General features: G+C 48.1%; 1 protein-coding gene and 2 long non-coding RNA genes across 3 annotated transcripts in view; 1 reads left to right on the forward strand and 2 right to left on the reverse strand.

Annotated features, from left to right (window-relative positions):
• The window catches only part of LOC117760133, a 20,155-nt gene extending 8,422 nt beyond the window's left edge, over nucleotides 1-11,733 (forward strand). The window contains exons 2-3 of the long non-coding RNA XR_004613621.1: nucleotides 201-212; nucleotides 11,531-11,733. This is a non-coding gene — a long non-coding RNA (uncharacterized LOC117760133). The remainder of the gene's footprint in view (nucleotides 1-200; nucleotides 213-11,530) is intronic.
• The window catches only part of LOC117760134, an 18,022-nt gene extending 5,159 nt beyond the window's left edge, over nucleotides 1-12,863 (reverse strand). The window contains exons 1-2 of the long non-coding RNA XR_004613622.1: nucleotides 12,602-12,863; nucleotides 9,939-9,940 (exon numbers count right to left, since the gene is read on the reverse strand). This is a non-coding gene — a long non-coding RNA (uncharacterized LOC117760134). The remainder of the gene's footprint in view (nucleotides 1-9,938; nucleotides 9,941-12,601) is intronic.
• Nucleotides 12,864-13,542: 679 nt separating this feature from the next.
• Nucleotides 13,543-17,198, reverse strand: part of mast2 (microtubule associated serine/threonine kinase 2) — a 205,078-nt gene continuing 201,422 nt past the window's right edge. Inside the window, 1 exon segment of the mRNA XM_034582921.1 lies at nucleotides 13,543-14,304. Coding sequence (XP_034438812.1) covers nucleotides 13,615-14,304 — 690 coding nt within the window. The 3' untranslated portion in view covers nucleotides 13,543-13,614.

A 17,198-nucleotide genomic window follows, 5' to 3' on the forward strand; every position in this document is an offset into this window, starting at 1 on the left:
GCCGGACGGGTTTCTCAATGAACACACACACACACACACACACACACACACACACACACACACACACACACACACACACACACACACACACACACACACACACACACACAAACACACACACAGCTCAACCTTCACTGTACACGAGTCCATAAAAAGGTTGGGGGTTCAGGCAGTGATAAATTGATTATCTTACAGGTCAGCTGATCAATCGAGTTGTCGATCAATCCAAACAGAAAAGGATTAAATTGATCAGCAGCACATTAAATCCCAGCGAGCTCGGAGCAGTGAAGGTGACCTTGACTCAGGCCTCAAGGTGAATATTCAACTCAGCTCTGAAACCTGCTGCAGTTCACAAAGTAAAGTTCACAAAGTAAAGTTCACTGTGAGGTGAACGTCTCTGAGCGACAGGAAACGAGTGAAGACGAAGAAAGAAGACGACTCTGAAGCTTCACGTCTTTGTTCCATAGTTTCCTTTGATCTGTTACTTTGGTTTCACGTTGTAATTTAGGGACGAAAGAACGTACGTCCTGTTGTCATCACCTACGTGGGCGGAGTCTACCTATACTTGACTCTGATTGGTTTGTAGACGGGGGGGGGGGGGGTAGTCTATCTGTTTGAATGGAGGAAATGAATAAAGCCTCATCTGGTTGCCATGGTAACATGATGATGGTATTACTAGCAGCATCAGTACTCCACAGTACCACAGTACTACAGTACTCCTCACTAGTTCAAATGCACCAAATGAACGTCCTCGTGGTTCAAACATTATATCGTCGGAGGTGAAGACTGCAGCTGCTTCTTCTTCTTCTTCTTCTTCTTCTTCTTCTTCTATTGTTTAATTCTGTCTCTACTTCCTGTGATTGGTCCAAACTATCCAACAGTGTTTTCACTGCAAACCAACAGAACCAGGTTCAGTTTGATCCAGACCCAGAACTCCTCTTCTGCTCTGAGGAACCTTTCACACCTGATGTTCAGGTTCAGACTGAAGCTCTGAACCAAACCAGGTGTGAACGGTTCCTCAGAGAACATGATTTATGGATCATAAACAATCTCCTGTAATAGAGTGAAAATATAAATATATGAACATCCCTGACAGTGACGGGTCGACTCCAGCAGCCTCCACTCGTCTGGTTCCAGTCGTTCACCAGATGTTTGTCTCTGCAGGGATCTGATCTCATTCAGTCACCAGAGCTTCACTGACCAGATCTGGATCAGACTCTGAGATCCACTTCATCCTGAAGCTGTGGGATCAGCCTGAGGTCTCTGAGCAGACACACACACATCTGGACCGCCCCCTGGTGGCTGGCTGCAGTAAAGGTCATTAACCTCCTCCTCCATGTTAGCAGATGGGACATGGACTGAATAAAAAAATCTAAGTAGACGTGCTGACAAACAAACAAACAAACAAACAAACACACAAACGTCATGCGGTGAAAACACAACCTGCTCACTGGAGCTAAGAATTGAGAAAACGTACTCACATGCTTTAATTTGAAAAACCAGTAACAGGTTTTAATCTACTACACACAGACACACACACACACAGACACACACACACACAGGTTATCACTTAGCATTTCTATAGACTTGGAAACACACACATGCACTAAGGTGTGACTGGCATTATAAGAGGGAGTATTGATTAGTGGACCGTGGTCATGATTGTTGGTTGGATCTGACTGGCTACACACACACACACACACACACACACACACACACACACACACAAGAAAAGTCAAGCAGGCAGAAAATACTCCCACGTGCAGCTCCTATATTCTGTAAAGACTTCCTGCAATAATTAAACAGTAGTGAAAAGTAATTAAACACACACACACACACACACACACACACACTTACACTCTTGAGATCCACTTGAGTGATTTATGATTCTGAGCGAGACGCGCACACACACACACACACACACACACACACACACGGGTCTCAACACTCCTGTGTCCACTCTGCCACCCACACAGTCTCACTTAATAATGATAAATCTGGCTGAGGCCCCGACGTGCTGAATAATGGATGCTCGTCTCCGTCCCTGCAGTTTAAATATATACATATTACCACATGAATAATTAACACCTTCATTTCACAGCTGTCTTACACGACGGGGGGGAGAAGAGGACTCGGTCCGGCCTCTCTCGTCTGCGAGAGGCCGACACGTCGCTGTCGGACGGACACACACACACACACACACACACACACACACACACATCCACTGATTAACGACTCTGAATAATTAGATTCTTTTCATTTAGATCTGTGAAGAATTCGATTTATTTACTCGTTGGATAATGAGGAGACGATCAAGTTCAGTTCCAGACACTGAACTCGTTTCTAACAACAAGACTCTGATGAAGAAAGAATCTGCATCATAACTGAACTTTCTCTGATTTAAAAAGTCGTCTCATCAGGTTATTGGTACGAATCCCGGTTCCTTTGAGTTTGCATGTTCTTCTCGTGTTGTCAGTGTTTTCTCTCACAGTCCAAACACATGCAGAGTCTCCATAGCTGTGAACTTGAAGCCCCTTTTTCCACAAGTCAAAAAACCCACAAACATCTGTTAACATCCGTCTTGTGTCTGCGATGAGAGCGACTCAGTTTACGGTGGAAACTCCTCTACTGGGAACGTGAAGTGGTTTTATCTGCGTTTAAAAACCTGCGTAAATCTGCTAATGTCGGTGTAAACGAGGTATTGGTGTGTGAGGCTTCTTGTCCAAGTCAACCATGACCTTTAAAGGATAAACGGTATAGTTGGATCAAACACACGTGCATCATCTTCACTTGTTCATGAACGTTTCCTCCCTCAGTCCTCGCTGTGAGGAAGGTCACACCTGACCAACAGGAAACCGTCGCTCTCGAGGACCTGGGCCCATCAGCAGCGGACGTGTTTCCTCTGCAGGGTCACATGACGCCGCTCAGGGCGAGGACGCACGTTCTTTAACTCATTATCACAGGATTCAGAAGAGAAACCTGAGTTACATCACGAGTCAGGATGTAACCTGAGGGATAGTTTCTACCTCTGATGCTGCACAGCTCAGACTGCGTGTGTGTCTGTGTGTGTGTGTGTGTGTGTGTGTGTGTGTCTGTGTGTGTTAAATAATGGAGCTTGACTTGTTATCTGTGTGGTGTTTTCGGTGGAGAATTCCAAAGAAGTGAAATACAAGGACGGAGAATCTCACATCACAGACGGCAGAGAACACAAACACTGGTGAACTCACAGATGGAGTTCAACACATCAACACACACACACACACACACACACACACACATCGACAAGCACAATCTCAATCTCACTGCCTCCACACTGTATATATACACCCCCCCCCACATGCCCTCTATCTACAGATGAAGTGCTAGGAGAGAGTGTGTGTGTGTGTGTGTGTGTGTGTGTGTGTTGATCGTTCTTCAGACCAGTTTAAACCTGTTTATGTGAAGGAAACATTTCAAACACATCAGGATTCGTGGTTGACTCTGATATCAGCTCCTGATTGGATGATATAAAAGATGAAGATAAGAGCACATGTTCATTACTGGGTCACGTGACTCGTCATGAAACATCAGGACCCGAGGCTGCGTTACACACCGGGCCAGACCCCCCCGACCTGGACCACCACTAAATCTCATGGAACCTGGTTTAGTAGTTTTGTGTCAACACCATCCTTGGCAGCGGTAACATGACATCACCTGATGTAGCTGCAGATGGTGACGTCACCTTATCGGTCAAACTGCTTCACCTTGAATCCAAACGTCTCCTTCCACCTTCAGCTGGACCCTAACCCTGCAGCGTCCTGCTCCGACTCCACCGTGAAGCTCCGAGGGGACGAGTGCTCCAGCTGGAAACCAGAGCAGTGATATCACAGAGAACCTGAAGTCTCCAGCCGAGCAGCTTGGATTTGACTTCTTCTGCAGGGAGACGGAGTTAAAAGCGAGTGAACATGTAGAGCTGCAGGTTTTCAGAGTAGAAGTGAAGCTGCCAAACAGCCGGTGAGATGGACCGTTGATCAAAGTGCGTCGCTCTCCGGCTCCTCGCATCTTTTTTGACAGAATTACCAAATGCCCACGAGGCGGGAGAAGCAAATCAATTATTCTGTATCATCTGCCGATGGCGAGAGAACTTCCCACAAACACACATCTCTGACATCCCAGAATAAGCATCTTCATCCTCATTAAACACACAGTGAACATCTAATACATGAACCTGAACACGCTCATCATGTCATTACGACTTTGAGCCAAAACAAGTGAAGCTGAGACGTTAAATATCTGACTTTGACGGATTTAAACACACAGAGATGTAAAGAAAATATAAAATCACCTTTAAAACATGAATCAATAACAATTTAATCAGTGAATAAAATCTGACAGTGTGAAAATCTGGTGAATGGATTAACTGATTAATCCAGTTACTTAGTTACAGCTCATGTGTTTCTGATTCAGTCTCGTTCCTCTGATTGTTTGTGTTCTTCAGGCTGGAGCAACGTTAATATGACAAATGAATCATAAATATCAGTCCTGTGAATATGTCTCATTTGACCTATTTCCTGGCAGCTGATCCAGATCCACACACACATCATCCAAACATGACTGAGTAATAAGGATGTTGCTCCTTGTTGACAAACTGTGATTTGTGAATATGAACAAATGAAATGTAATTGATTCAGATACTTTGAGAAATCAACTGAAGGCAGTAAAAGTAATTATCTTCTAGTAAAAGTTTCAACCACTGAGGACGAAATCCAAATCTCACATCATCTCTGTGACAGATGGAAAATGTTTCCCTGATCGTTGGTTTGATTCCAACGAGTGGTTCCACAGAGCGGGTTCCACAGAGCGGGTTCCACAGAGCGGGTTCCACAGAGCAGGTTCCACAGAGCGGGTTCCAGAGAGCGGGTTCCACAGAGCGGGTTCCACAGAGCGGGTTCCACAGAGCGGGTTCCACAGAGCGGGATCCACAGAGCAGGTTCCACAGAGCAGGTTCCAGAGAGCAGGTTCCACAGAGCAGGATCCACAGAGCAGGATCCACAGAGCAGGTTCCACAGAGCAGGTTCCACAGAGCAGGTTCCACAGAGCAGGATCCACAGAGCAGGTTCCACAGAGCAGGATCCACAGAGCAGGTTCCACAGAGCAGGATCCACAGAGCAGGATCCACAGAGCAGGTTCCACAGAGCAGGATCCACAGAGCAGGTTCCACAGAGCAGGATCCACACAGATGATGGGAAATGACTGTGAGTGAAATGAGGCTGTGAACAGATCATCTAATTAAATTTAATTCCTGGTTCTTTTTAGGTGTTTGGAGCTTTTGGAAGTTGGTGAACAACTTATTGATTGATTACTGCCCCCTTCTGTCCTGGAGTGTGAATCCAATCAGTTAGTTTGGTGTAATTCCTCTAAAGGTCACTAGGAGGACACAGATTTTAAAAAGAAGCTGGTCAAATGGATGCAGTGGATTTGAATCATTGTTTTTCCCTTGTGATTGATTGGTTGATTGATTAGTTGATTGATTGATTGATTGGTTGGTTGATTTAATCAGTGGAAATGTGGCTTCTCTCAAATATGACAAAAGTACAAACATGGATCATTAAATCATAAACAATATAAGATATACGAGACAACAGTGCAACAAATGAAAACTAAAAGTATTAAATACTAATATGAATGTATAATATATATTTCTGACTCTATGGCCGTGGCTTTCTACAGTAAAGTATGAAATCCATGAGGAGAATCATTTTAAACGAACCACTTGAAAGCTGCGTTCTCTGCTCAGCAGATTGTAAAAACTTTCCACTGATTGGAGAAGCTTCGTGTTTTATGAAGACGTGTGCGTCTCTAATCTGATCAAACAGTGCCCCCCTATGGTGTCATGTGTAATCTACATTCCATCGCCCCAGAGCCCCCCCGCTGGTAAGTGAATATCACTTGTTCTGCGGCTCATTGACTGACATTGATGAAGCACAGAGGGTCAGAGGTCAGAGGTCAGAGGTCATCGCCACAACACGGGCGAGAGCAGAGGGAGTCATGGGACGAACAGCTGAGCTGAGGAAAACACATGAGGAACCAGAGAGAGAGGGGGGGGGGGGGGGGGGGGGGGGGAAGAGAGAGAGAGAGAGAGAGAGGGGGGGGGGGGACAGAGAGAGAGAGAGAGAGAGACAGAGAGGGGGGGGGGAGAGAGAGAGAATCTGTGTGTGTGTGTGTGTGTATCTCTGTGAGGATGAGGCTTTGTGGTTTTACTTTTCTTTCTACTAGTTTTGTTTATATATTCAATTAAATATCTATAAAGTTTTTAATATAATTGTGTAAATTACTGATTCAGTTTCAGAGTAAGTTTGTGAAAGTAAAGTAAAATTAAAAACTCTTTTTCAATAAACTTCACAACACAACTTTGAAATAAAACACAAACTGATTCATCACATGGAGTCTGGACTTTTAAATGTTCATGTACACAAACACAAACACACACACACACAGACACACACAGATATAATGATGTTTCTCTGCAGACCAACTGTCTCTGATGGAGACGTCAGAGTCTTCAAACAGAGAGCGAGCGAGAGAGCGAGGTTAAAAATGAATGAAGGAATGAACAGAGAGAGACTGAGAGGGAAGAGAGAGAAGAATGATGGATGGAGGAGGAGGAGGAGGATGAAGAGGAGGATATAGAGGAGGATGAGGATGAGGAGGAGGAAGATGAAGATGAGGATGAAGAGGATGAAGAGGATGAGGATGAAGAGGAGGGTCCACATCAACCGCTCAGACAAACAAAGAGAGAATCTGAGAACACAGAGATGAGAGATAAAGAGAACGATGAAGAGGAACGAGAGTCTCTGGACTGAGGAAGAGGAAAGTGAGGGATGAGACAAAGAGAAAGATTCTCAGCAGCAGCAGCAGCAGCAGCAGCGCCCCCTACAGGACAAACACTGAGGGGGGGTGTTCATCTCAGGAAAGTGATTTGACCAAAACTCTGGATTCATGTATAAAATAATAAGAATAATATCAAATAGAACTTTATCTCACGTGAGTCGAAGATGAACAAACTCACAAGAAGCTCGTGTGTGAACATTCATCACGTGTTAGAATCTGTTCTTCATGTTGTCGGAGCCACGTTAAGTTTATTTATTGTTCTCTTTCCTCCGTCGTCATGAGAACAGAAACTGTCCCTGACCTCAAACTCCTTCATCGGCCTCACTCACCGACTTTATTCTTTTTCTTATGTTTATTTTGGAATAAAACAAAAACAGAACCTGAAACCTGAAATCTGCTGTTTGTGTGTTTTTATATTTTACATGTGATAAATGAGATTTAAAAAAAAAAGAGAGAGAACGTCGGAGTAAATAAATGAAATTAATGCAAATGTGTGTGTGTTTGCAATCTTCACAAACACACACAGAGCGAGAGGCACATCTGTATTCAGTACAGGTGTGTGTGTGTGTGTGTGTGTGTGTGTGTGTGTCTCTCTCCAGGGTGCTGCGTGGCCGTGCTGTGAGGACGGGATCTTTTATCTTGGCTGACGACCCAATCAATCAGTCCGACAATGATGGAGACGCAGAGTGCTGCACACATGCACACACATGTGCACGTTCACACACACACACACACACACACACACCAGGAGCTTTTAACCCCTTCCTATCAGTCCTTTGTTGAACAGCAGCGTCTTTGTTCACACAGTCGGGATCCAGGTCTTTGTCAGGAACTGATTGTGTGTCTGTGGTCTCACCTTTCAGACACACAGACACACACACCAAGACACACACACAGACACACACACACATCGATGAGGACGTCAGGTCACGACCGAGCATCTGATGTCAAAAGATCTGAAATGTGGAACAGGCCTTAAAAGTGAGGAATAAGAACTTTAAATCAATTCTCAACTTTACTGGAAGAGAAGCTGAAATGTGAATAATCTCTAATTCTCTCTCTGAGGAATCAGGCGGCTGCGTTTTGGACGAGCTGTAGTTTATGACTCGGTCTCAGTTCAGAGCTGATTCGTCACAGAGCTCAAACTAAACTCATTTCACCCGTCTCTTCCTTCCCCAGGAAACAAACAGGCCCAACATTTCCCAGGATTCATTGCACTTCAGTGTTTTTCAAAGAGGAAACGGTGCAGACAAGTGACGAGACGTCCAAAGCTTAAGTAAGGGAACGTCCGTCCATCTCAGTTCGCGGCCTCGGCCCATGAAGGAGGCGGTCTTTGTGGGCGGGTCGACCACGCCCCTGAACTGAGACGCAGCCACGGTCTAAACCAAATGAAAACATGAAGAAGATTCTCTCAGTTTCTCCTGATTAAAAACAATCTGCTGCTTCGAGGATTCTGACGAGCAGCAGCGTCCGGCTCCGTCTTCTCTTCCTCTTCCTTCACCTCAGAGGAAACTTCCTGCTCTATTAGTCTCACAGGCGTCCTCGTCTCCGGTGCGTTGGGACGTTACAGGAAACATACATCACCACAACAGGCCTCATTAAGTCCACCTGCTTCCTACAGAGACCAATTAGAAGTGAGGTAATGTCCCTCTGCCAGATCCCGACCAATCAGGAGGCAGGTTCACCGCAGTCCGCTCGTTAATGAAGTAAGTTTGATCTTTGTTCTGCTCTGATGATGATGAATGATGAAGCTATAACAACAAAACATTAACTATTTGTTTGAATTGTCCTGATTCAGCGTCTTCATGGGTCAGGTCGACCTCGAAGGACGAACTGAAGCTCAATGAATCCTGGGAAGGATCTGCACATCGTAGCCTTCGATCCTCGAGGACGGACGGACACGTGTGAAGGAGCCTTCGAGATGTTAACTGTGACGCCATCGCTCCTGAGTCCCAGCTGAGGGGCTCCTTAAGGTTCTAGTCTCAAACCAAAAGCAGCGTGGGACTTGTCTTCATCGAGTTGAACCAGCAGCTGAAGACGAGACTTTCAGGGATTCAAAAATCCATCAACGGAAAATAAACGTGTTTTTTTTGCTCATTTAACACGAGTTTATCAAATCAGTTGTTTCTGCTCATTCAATTTACCTTCATCCTATTCTCTCAGTTCTTCCTCCTCTTCCTCCCGTCTCCTCTCCTGCTCCTGTCATCTCCTCACCTCTTCCTCTTCCTCACCTCTCCATCTACTCTTCCTCTCCTGCTCCTGTCATCTCCTCACCTCTTCCTCTCCTCTCCATCTACTCTTCCTCTCGTCTTCCTCTCCTGCTCCTGTCATCTCCTCACCTCTTCCTCTCCTCACCTCTCCATCTACTCTTCCTCTCGTCTTCCTCTCCTGCTCCTGTCATCTCCTCACCTCTTCCTCTCCTCACCATCTACTCTTCCTCTCCTCCAACCGGGAATGCATTTGCCCGGTCATGTAGAGCCGTGTCAGAGCGAGACGAAGCTGGCAATTCATCACCGAGCGCTGCCTCCTGTCACTGCTGCTCCAGTCTCTTTCCTGTGTGAGAGTGTATGTTTGTGTGTGTGTCTGTGAGTGTGTGTGTGTGTGTGTGTGTGTGTGTGTGTGTCTGTGTGTGTGTGTGAGTGCTGTCAGAGCTCCTCCACCACCACCTCCGCCCCCCCTCAGGGCCTCCAGTAAAGACTGAGAGGCCCTTCGCTCTCTGGCAGCTCCCTGCAGACGCCTGGATGGATGGAAGGAGACGGTGGAAGGACGGGTGAGGCAGAGGAGGGGAGGTGGGCTGGGTGGGGTGTGTGTGTGTGTGGGGGGGGGGGGGGGGGGGGACCCAATTATCCCAGAACGTGACGGTCGGTGGTGTTTAAATCAGGCGCCGTGACCCTTGACCTCAGCAGTCGATTGGCGGGAGAGTGAGGTTCTTCAATGAGAAGCTAATGGAGTTCTGTTTTACTGACGTTTCATCCTCGGCCCCGCGGCGCTGCACGGATTAGTCATTACCCCCCCCCCCCCCCCCCCCCCCCCCCCCGCTGCAGCTCTAGTCTGAGGAGCGTGAAGACGCCTGAAGCCTCCTGCAGCGTCCAGCAGCTGGTTGCTGCCGCTGCAGCTCCATTAGAGCTGCAGCCACTTTACTGATCACACAGACGACTTAGTGGCTCTTTTCTGCTCTGAAAGGACGTGATGAGAAGAAACGACCGGGAATCAAACGTGTGGCATGAACCAGAGCGAGGGGGGGGGGGGATAAAAAGCTATAATACACTCTAAAAATACAACTGGATGCGACTCGTATTTTCTCACCTCTTCTCTTCTCGGTTTATAAGAGAATTAGTTTGACGTCAGCAGGGAGAAGATTTCTCCTTCACATCCAAACAGCAGCAGAGACGAGGACCAAGTGTAAAGTTACAACATGAACTCAGGAGAAGTTCAACTAGTTTAACATGTGATTAACATGTGATTGTTTGTGGAGGAAAGAAACAAGTTTTTACATGTTGTTCTTGCAGTGAAACTAAAGTTCAGCAGCCGAGTCACAGAACCAGTGAGAAAAGAGAAAAATCACATTTTCAACCTTTAAAACTCGAACCGGAGTTTGTGTGAAAGAACAAAAATAGAAACGTGTTTTTCCTCCGAGGAATCGTCTCCGGTAAAAAATAGATGAGACTAAAAAGCAACTGGAGGATTTTTTTAGAGTGCAGCAGTTTTCAGTCTTTTCACGACTTCATGTCCAGAAGCTGAAATCTTTCCCCAAATGTCGCCTTAATGTAAAAAGCGTCACGTGACGCATAAAAGACGACGATAAAACAGAGTGAGAGAAAAAAAACACATCGTAAAACACACGGAGCTGTACATAAAAAAAACTTTATTATTGTCGTAAGGTAAGATTGACAACAACATGCGTTTACCACAATAAAAAATAAAAAGATATTGCACTGGTTTTACTCAGCAATGTTTTTATCTCACTCAAGCTTTTTACGGTGCACGGCTGAATCTTCCTCCTCCTCCTCTTCATCACTCGTGTGTCACAGAGAAAACACACAACATGGAAACACTGAAATACTGCAAACGTCTGTCGAGGCAGTGAAAAGGTGTTTTCTGCTGCTCGGCCGCCGCTCGCACTCAGACTAACTGAATGTGTGTGTGTGTGTGTGTGTGTGTGTCTGTGTGTGTGTCTGTGGCCATTAGGCTTCACCTCGTACCTTTTCATACCGACAGTCACAAGTTTGATTCCTCTGGAGAGTCTCAGGAGTCAGACTCTCAACTCGCTCTGATCCATCACTCGAACACAGAACAAGTGAAACTCCGCTGAACGTGGCCACAGAGCAGCAGAGGTGCATGATGGGTAAACACAGGCTGGAGGTCGGACAAAAGTGTAACCGAACGGGACGACACAGAGGAGCCGACCTTGTGTGTCTGTGTGTGTGTGTGTGTGTGTCTGTGTGTCCAACAGGCTCTGGGCTTTAGATTAATGACTCCACCAGGGAAACTGACACTTGCTTCAGTCTCCAGCAGATGGCTGCACCATCATCTTTTACACACGGGAGAAAGTGTGTGTGTGTGTGTGTAGTCAAACTGGCATCGCTACGTTAGATGACTCACACTTTGATCTGTGTGTGTGTGTGTGTGTGTGTGTGTGTGTGTGTGTCAACGTGTCGAGAGCGAATCCAGTTAATCAGACGAATGAAGTTTTCAGGCACGAACGTTTGATTTGTCTTGAAGAACAATGAAGTAATGAAGACATTTCTAATTTCCCACAAACCTACGTTTGTATTTCTTGTAACACACCGAGGCCTGAACGCACGGAGGCCTGAGGAGGTTTGATTGCTACAGGCAACAAGTTCCATCAACGAAAATAACACAGAAACCAAACAGAAACCACATGTAAACACGACAGAGTCAGTTCCTCGGAGTCCGTTCAACTGGAGTCAGAGAACTGTGATGTCAGCAAACACACAAACACCGAGGGAGGCGTCGCTCGTCACAGACGCACAACGAGGACGTGGACCTGCTTCGGAGAAACAGCCGGAAACGTTCTGCAACATGTGACTCGGACCAAAACATAAACTGCAAGCGAAACGTACGAGAGGAATGAAGGACGAGAGGAAAATCAATGTTGGATATCGAGAAATAAACGGGAGGAAATTACATTTCGTTTTTTCAAAAACAAAAAAAAGCAACAGAAGAACCGAACACACACACACACACACACACACACACACACACACACACACACACACACACACACCAGTCACTGATTAACTTTTAGAGATTTTTGTCTATTTATCTGACAAAATAAAAGTTTTGTGCCAAACCTGATGTCTGATACACACACACACACGCACGCACACACACACACACACACACTCTCTCTCAGGGTATAAAACAGGAGTACAACAGATAAATACTCTTATATATACACATAACCATGCACAGATGAGCGTCTCCCTCACACCAACACAAAGTAAAGTCTGGTGACTTCACAGGATTTGACTGAAAACACAGCGACTTGGTCCAGATAGAAAACAAAAGGCTGTCGGGGCAGGAAGTGACGGAGTTGGTGGTCGGACAACGTTTCTCAGGTCGGATCCTTCGCTGCAGCTCAGGACCCAGAAACTCACAAGATGTAAACCCTCATGTCTTTGTGTTGGGAACTAAACGTTTGGTAGCTTGACAGAGACGTGAAGAGCAGGAGCCTCTCGAGGGACGTTAGGGCCCCAGGAGAAGGGACCTGGGGGTCTAACCATGCTAATGCTAATATGCTAGGTCAAGCCTCAGCGTGTTTATAGAATCTGAATCTTTACTTTGAGGAAATTTAATAACTGCAGCTCAATGTTTAATGTTCCTGTGCCGACGTTTTGTCCTTTTAACTCGTGAAGCGACGGTTTTAATAAAAATGAGCGAGGACGAATAAAACGCTGAGAAAATCTGAGAATTTATACTAACGATTAAAAGTCGATCGTGTAGCATCTTAGCTAACGATCACATGTTGAGCTGGAGGAGATTTGTTTAGTCTGTGTTTTCCAAATATGTGAAAATCGACTCAGAAACTAACCGGCCACAGTGAACGTGGAGTAAAGATCCAGAGTTCAGACACAGTCTTTACAATCTGTGCCTCTTGCCTCCGTCTGCACTCGTCTGTCAAACCTCGATCGAATCCAACATTCACAAAGAGTTCTGTAAACTGCCTGTGAGTCTGAGCTGAGGGAAACACCTGCAGGGTCGGATCCTCGGGGCCCGGAGCAGAATCTGCTTTGTCCTGGTTCTGGACGCTGACTGTACAATGACTAAGATTTACACTAAACAAACTGTAATGCGTTCACGCAGTTTGCTAATCGTACGCTGGGCGCCCCCTGCTGGCTGAGAACACGCCACAGGGAGGAAGGGATGAGAAGACGAGTGTCTCTGTTGAACATGAAGTTGATGAAGCAGCAGCAGGAAACTGGGAGTGAGGACGCTGTGTTGGTTTGTGCACGAACCACCGAGCTCGTTACTTCCAGCCCCTTAAAAGAAAGAGAAAGACGAGGCTCCTCGTGTTTTTTGGTCGAAACGCAGGAACCGAAGCGTCTGGAATGGAAAGAGGTCGACCACATGTGACCGCGCTCCGCCTCCCTCCACGTGGTGAAAGTCAAAGTCTCTGTTTCACTGTGAAGTTCTGATTCTGTTGTTTCCGTCCAAACATGCAGCGAGAGGGTTTTAGAACCTGCGGCCGACACTGACTCACGTGATCTGTACATTCTGCTGCTACGTCTTCTTGGTGGTTGCTTTGTCTCGTGGCGAGGAGCAGGCGGACATGGCGGCGGTCGCAGTTGTTGTCTGGGGTTCGAACCTCTTGCGCTGTGGCTCAGATGCTGCAGTGGCGGGGAGGCTTGTCGCTCCCACCCGCTGTGCAGGCGTGGCGGCGTTCTCCCGACTCACAGACCCTGATGTGGGTCTGTCTGGGCGGTCGGGGACGTCCTTGCAGGACGGCGGCGCCGGGGCTGCGAAGTCTTTTTGGGTCGAGGGTTTGGCCGATGTCTGCGAGACGGTCAGCGACGCTACTCGCTCAGTTCTCTGTGGAGCTGGCGACTGAGGGGCAGGAAGCGGTTTGGAGGGAAACGAGTCAGTTGATGGTTTCTGGTCCTTCGGGTCTGCAGCCGTGGTCAGTTTGACGGGACAGAGAACGCTCTTTGCTACGATCGCCAGCTGGGACGCCACTTTGTCCACGCCGCTCTCAGGGGGCGGGACTGGAGAGCTTGAACTGGAGTCGGAGCTTGAGGTGGATGACGGCGACACACTCACAGTTGCAGCCACAGCGGCGCAGAGTCTCCGGTTGTCTGCCTCCTTCTTCTCCTTCGGTACGCCGGGGGAGGAGCAGGAGGCGCGGGGGGTTTCAGTGGTTTGGTCTGTCGTACCCGTGGTCTCACTCGTGGTCGCTCTGCAGTCTGTGGCGCTGGTGGTCGCCCTGCAGTCGGTGGCGCTTGCAGTGATGGCGGTCGATGGGGTTTTAGGGCTGTCCGGGGTTCTGTCTGCAGCTCTGGACTCTGATGGTCCAGTCCTCGCTCTGAGACTCCTGGAGTCCGGCGGAGTTGCGGGTTTGAGGAACATGTCTCTGCTGACGGAGATGAACGCACTGCCTGGCGTGGAGAAGGGGAGGGGGCCCTGAGCTGGTTTAGTGGTGGCGCCCTGCTCCAGAACCTTCCTCTCTTGTCTCAGAGCGTCTTCTGAGGACGCGGCAGAGCCTCCCTCTCTCAGTCCAGACTTTGTCTCTGTAAGCGAGGGGAGGGGCTGCCTGGCTGCCAGCGAGGGCCCTGTGTGGGTGAAAGTGGCGTGAGGCGTGCAGGGGGAGAGGCAGAGGGACGGCAGGGTGCCTCCGGGGCCTGTTCTCACAGTGGTGGGCCTGAGGAGGGGAGGAGGGGTGAAGGTCGTCCCCCTGCGTCCGTCCTGGCTGTCCTCTGAGCCCTCATCCGTCTCGTCCTCAGACGAGTCCACCTCGTGAATGGCGTCTTGCTTCTGCAGCGACTCTCTCCGCTCGGCCCGGTCCTGCCGGATGGCCGACAGCTTGTCCTTCAGTTTGCTCTTCCCGGGGGCGAGGCCCAGAGAACCGGAGATCAGGCCGCCGTCGCCCTCCTGACGTCCCAACTTCCTAGATGAGGAGGACGAGTGCTTCTGCAGGCTGCCCGTCTCCACGCCGCGACCGGCCGAGGACAGAAGCCCCTCGCTGGCCGACTCCTACAGGTCAGAGAGGAAAATAAAACAGCGTCAGACATCAGAGGCTTAAATTCAGCTCATTAGGAAGATTTAGTTTGTGTCGTATCTGTTTCCTGTCGCAGGACGTCAGAATAAAATAAAAACCTCTTTCTCAGGTTTAAATTTAATTGGCTTCCGACTAAGCTAAACTAAACTAAGCTAAAATAACCCTTTATTAATCCCAAAATGGGGAGACTTACACTACATTAATCATGACTTCATATCTTTATATTGATATTTTTTGATGTTTTTAACTCTTAACACTTAAATGATATATTCTTATAGAAGCACCCTCAGATTTCAGAGCTGAAGTCTTTGCTGTGTGACGGAACTCGTACCTGAAGACTCTGTAGACTCGGCTCTCTCTGCAGAATCTCCTTCTTGAACTCTGAATGTGAGATGTCCAGACTGTGTTTACGACTCCCCGCAGCCGCCGCCCCCGTCGCCACGCCGGAGGGAGACGAGGGGGAGTTAGAGAGGGAGGAGGCCAGCTTCTCGGCCGACTGCACCCTCTTGAGGAGCGGCGAGCGCGGAGGCTCGGCGCTCTTGGGTCTGGAGATCTGCCTCACCAGGGGAGGGGAGGAGTGGAGCTTCACGGGGAACGACTGTCCCACGGCAGACTGTCCCAGAGCGTGGCTGGACAGCGGGGAGGGGGAGCGCTGCGGCGAGCTGCTCTGAGGCGTGGGCGAAGGCGTGCGAGCCAGAGGGGAGAGGGGGATGTTGCCGGCAGACTTGCGTCGGGGCGAGCGGTACTGTCGCTGGAGCTTCGGGGCGAGGCCGTGCAGAGAGCTGGGCCGGATGTGGCCCGAGCTCGCGGGGGAGTTTGGGACGCTGGAGCTCGGGGAGCTGCTCTGGGACGAGTTTCCACCAACTGAGGGGTAGAGAGAGAGACGTTATATTAACTACAATCCAACTGCATTTACACTCACTCAATCAACTAGTTTATTATTTCAGATGTCAGAGTGCTGGTGTCTCACAGGTCTGTCTCTCACCTGAGTGGGCGGAGTCTGGCGTGGACCTGTAGCCCTGCGTTGGGCTCCGTGGGGACAGGTTGTGTGTGGGGGAGCCGGGGCCGCTCTCCCCGGACGACAGGGAGCGGTTCAGAGAGGACAGACTGCGGCTGGTGTGGAGGAGAGACGCCTGCTTGGTGATCTTCCTGAACAGAGACGTCCTCTTCTTACTGCGAGACACAGAGAGACGGATCAGTCCACGAGTCCACATGTGGACACGTCAATAAGACACAAAGAGACGTGACGCAGGCGTGTCTCACCTCTCCTGACCCTCCTTGGTCTTGGTCTTCTTGTTGCGTCTCGCCATCTTGGTCTTCTGGTTCGTCTTTCGGGCGGGCCCCACTTTGATGGACGTGTTTTCGAACGGGGTGGCAGAGATGGACACTTTGGGGCCGCTCTGACAAACGACAGGAACCACATCAGGGACGAGATCAGCTTAACATTTAGATTTTTGTTCACCAGCACAGAAGTAATCGTAGTATTAATTTCATTTTACGCAGTTTACGAGTAGAAGACACACAAAAAGCTAAACCTAGCTTTGATCACACTATTTTAATACATCTAAATTATTTTTTTTATATTTTAGTGACATTTTTATTCTTGTATTTTTGCCCTAATGTCTATAATGTTGTGTGATCTTCAAACTATATTTAGATGTTTTCTATTGTTGCCTACGTTGCCTCATTTCTAACTTGTGAAGTACCATGAATAAATGTATTATTATTATTATTATTATAAGTATTAGTATTAGTAGCAGTATTGTTATCATTACCTTCAGGATGAGCTCCACCACCTCGGTGTGAACCAGACCATGGACCGCTTCTCCGTTCACGTGGGTGATGAGGTCTCCCTCCCTCAGCCCCGAGTCGTGGGCCGGACCCTTATCCTCCACGTGCTGGGGGGGGGGGGGGGAGAGAGAGAGAGAGAGAGAGAGTTATTGTCTTGTTGTTTGCTGCCATCTTCTGTCAACAACCTGAATCCCAGCTCCTGCAGCTGAACTGACTCTGTCACATTAACACGTGTGTAGTTAACATGTTTTTCCTCCTCATACAGTGAAACTCTCTCAGATGGAACAGACTGAGTGTCTCT

The sequence above is a fragment of the Hippoglossus hippoglossus genome, chromosome 4, assembly GCF_009819705.1.
Source record: "Hippoglossus hippoglossus isolate fHipHip1 chromosome 4, fHipHip1.pri, whole genome shotgun sequence".
Lineage (NCBI taxonomy): Eukaryota > Metazoa > Chordata > Actinopteri > Pleuronectiformes > Pleuronectidae > Hippoglossus > Hippoglossus hippoglossus.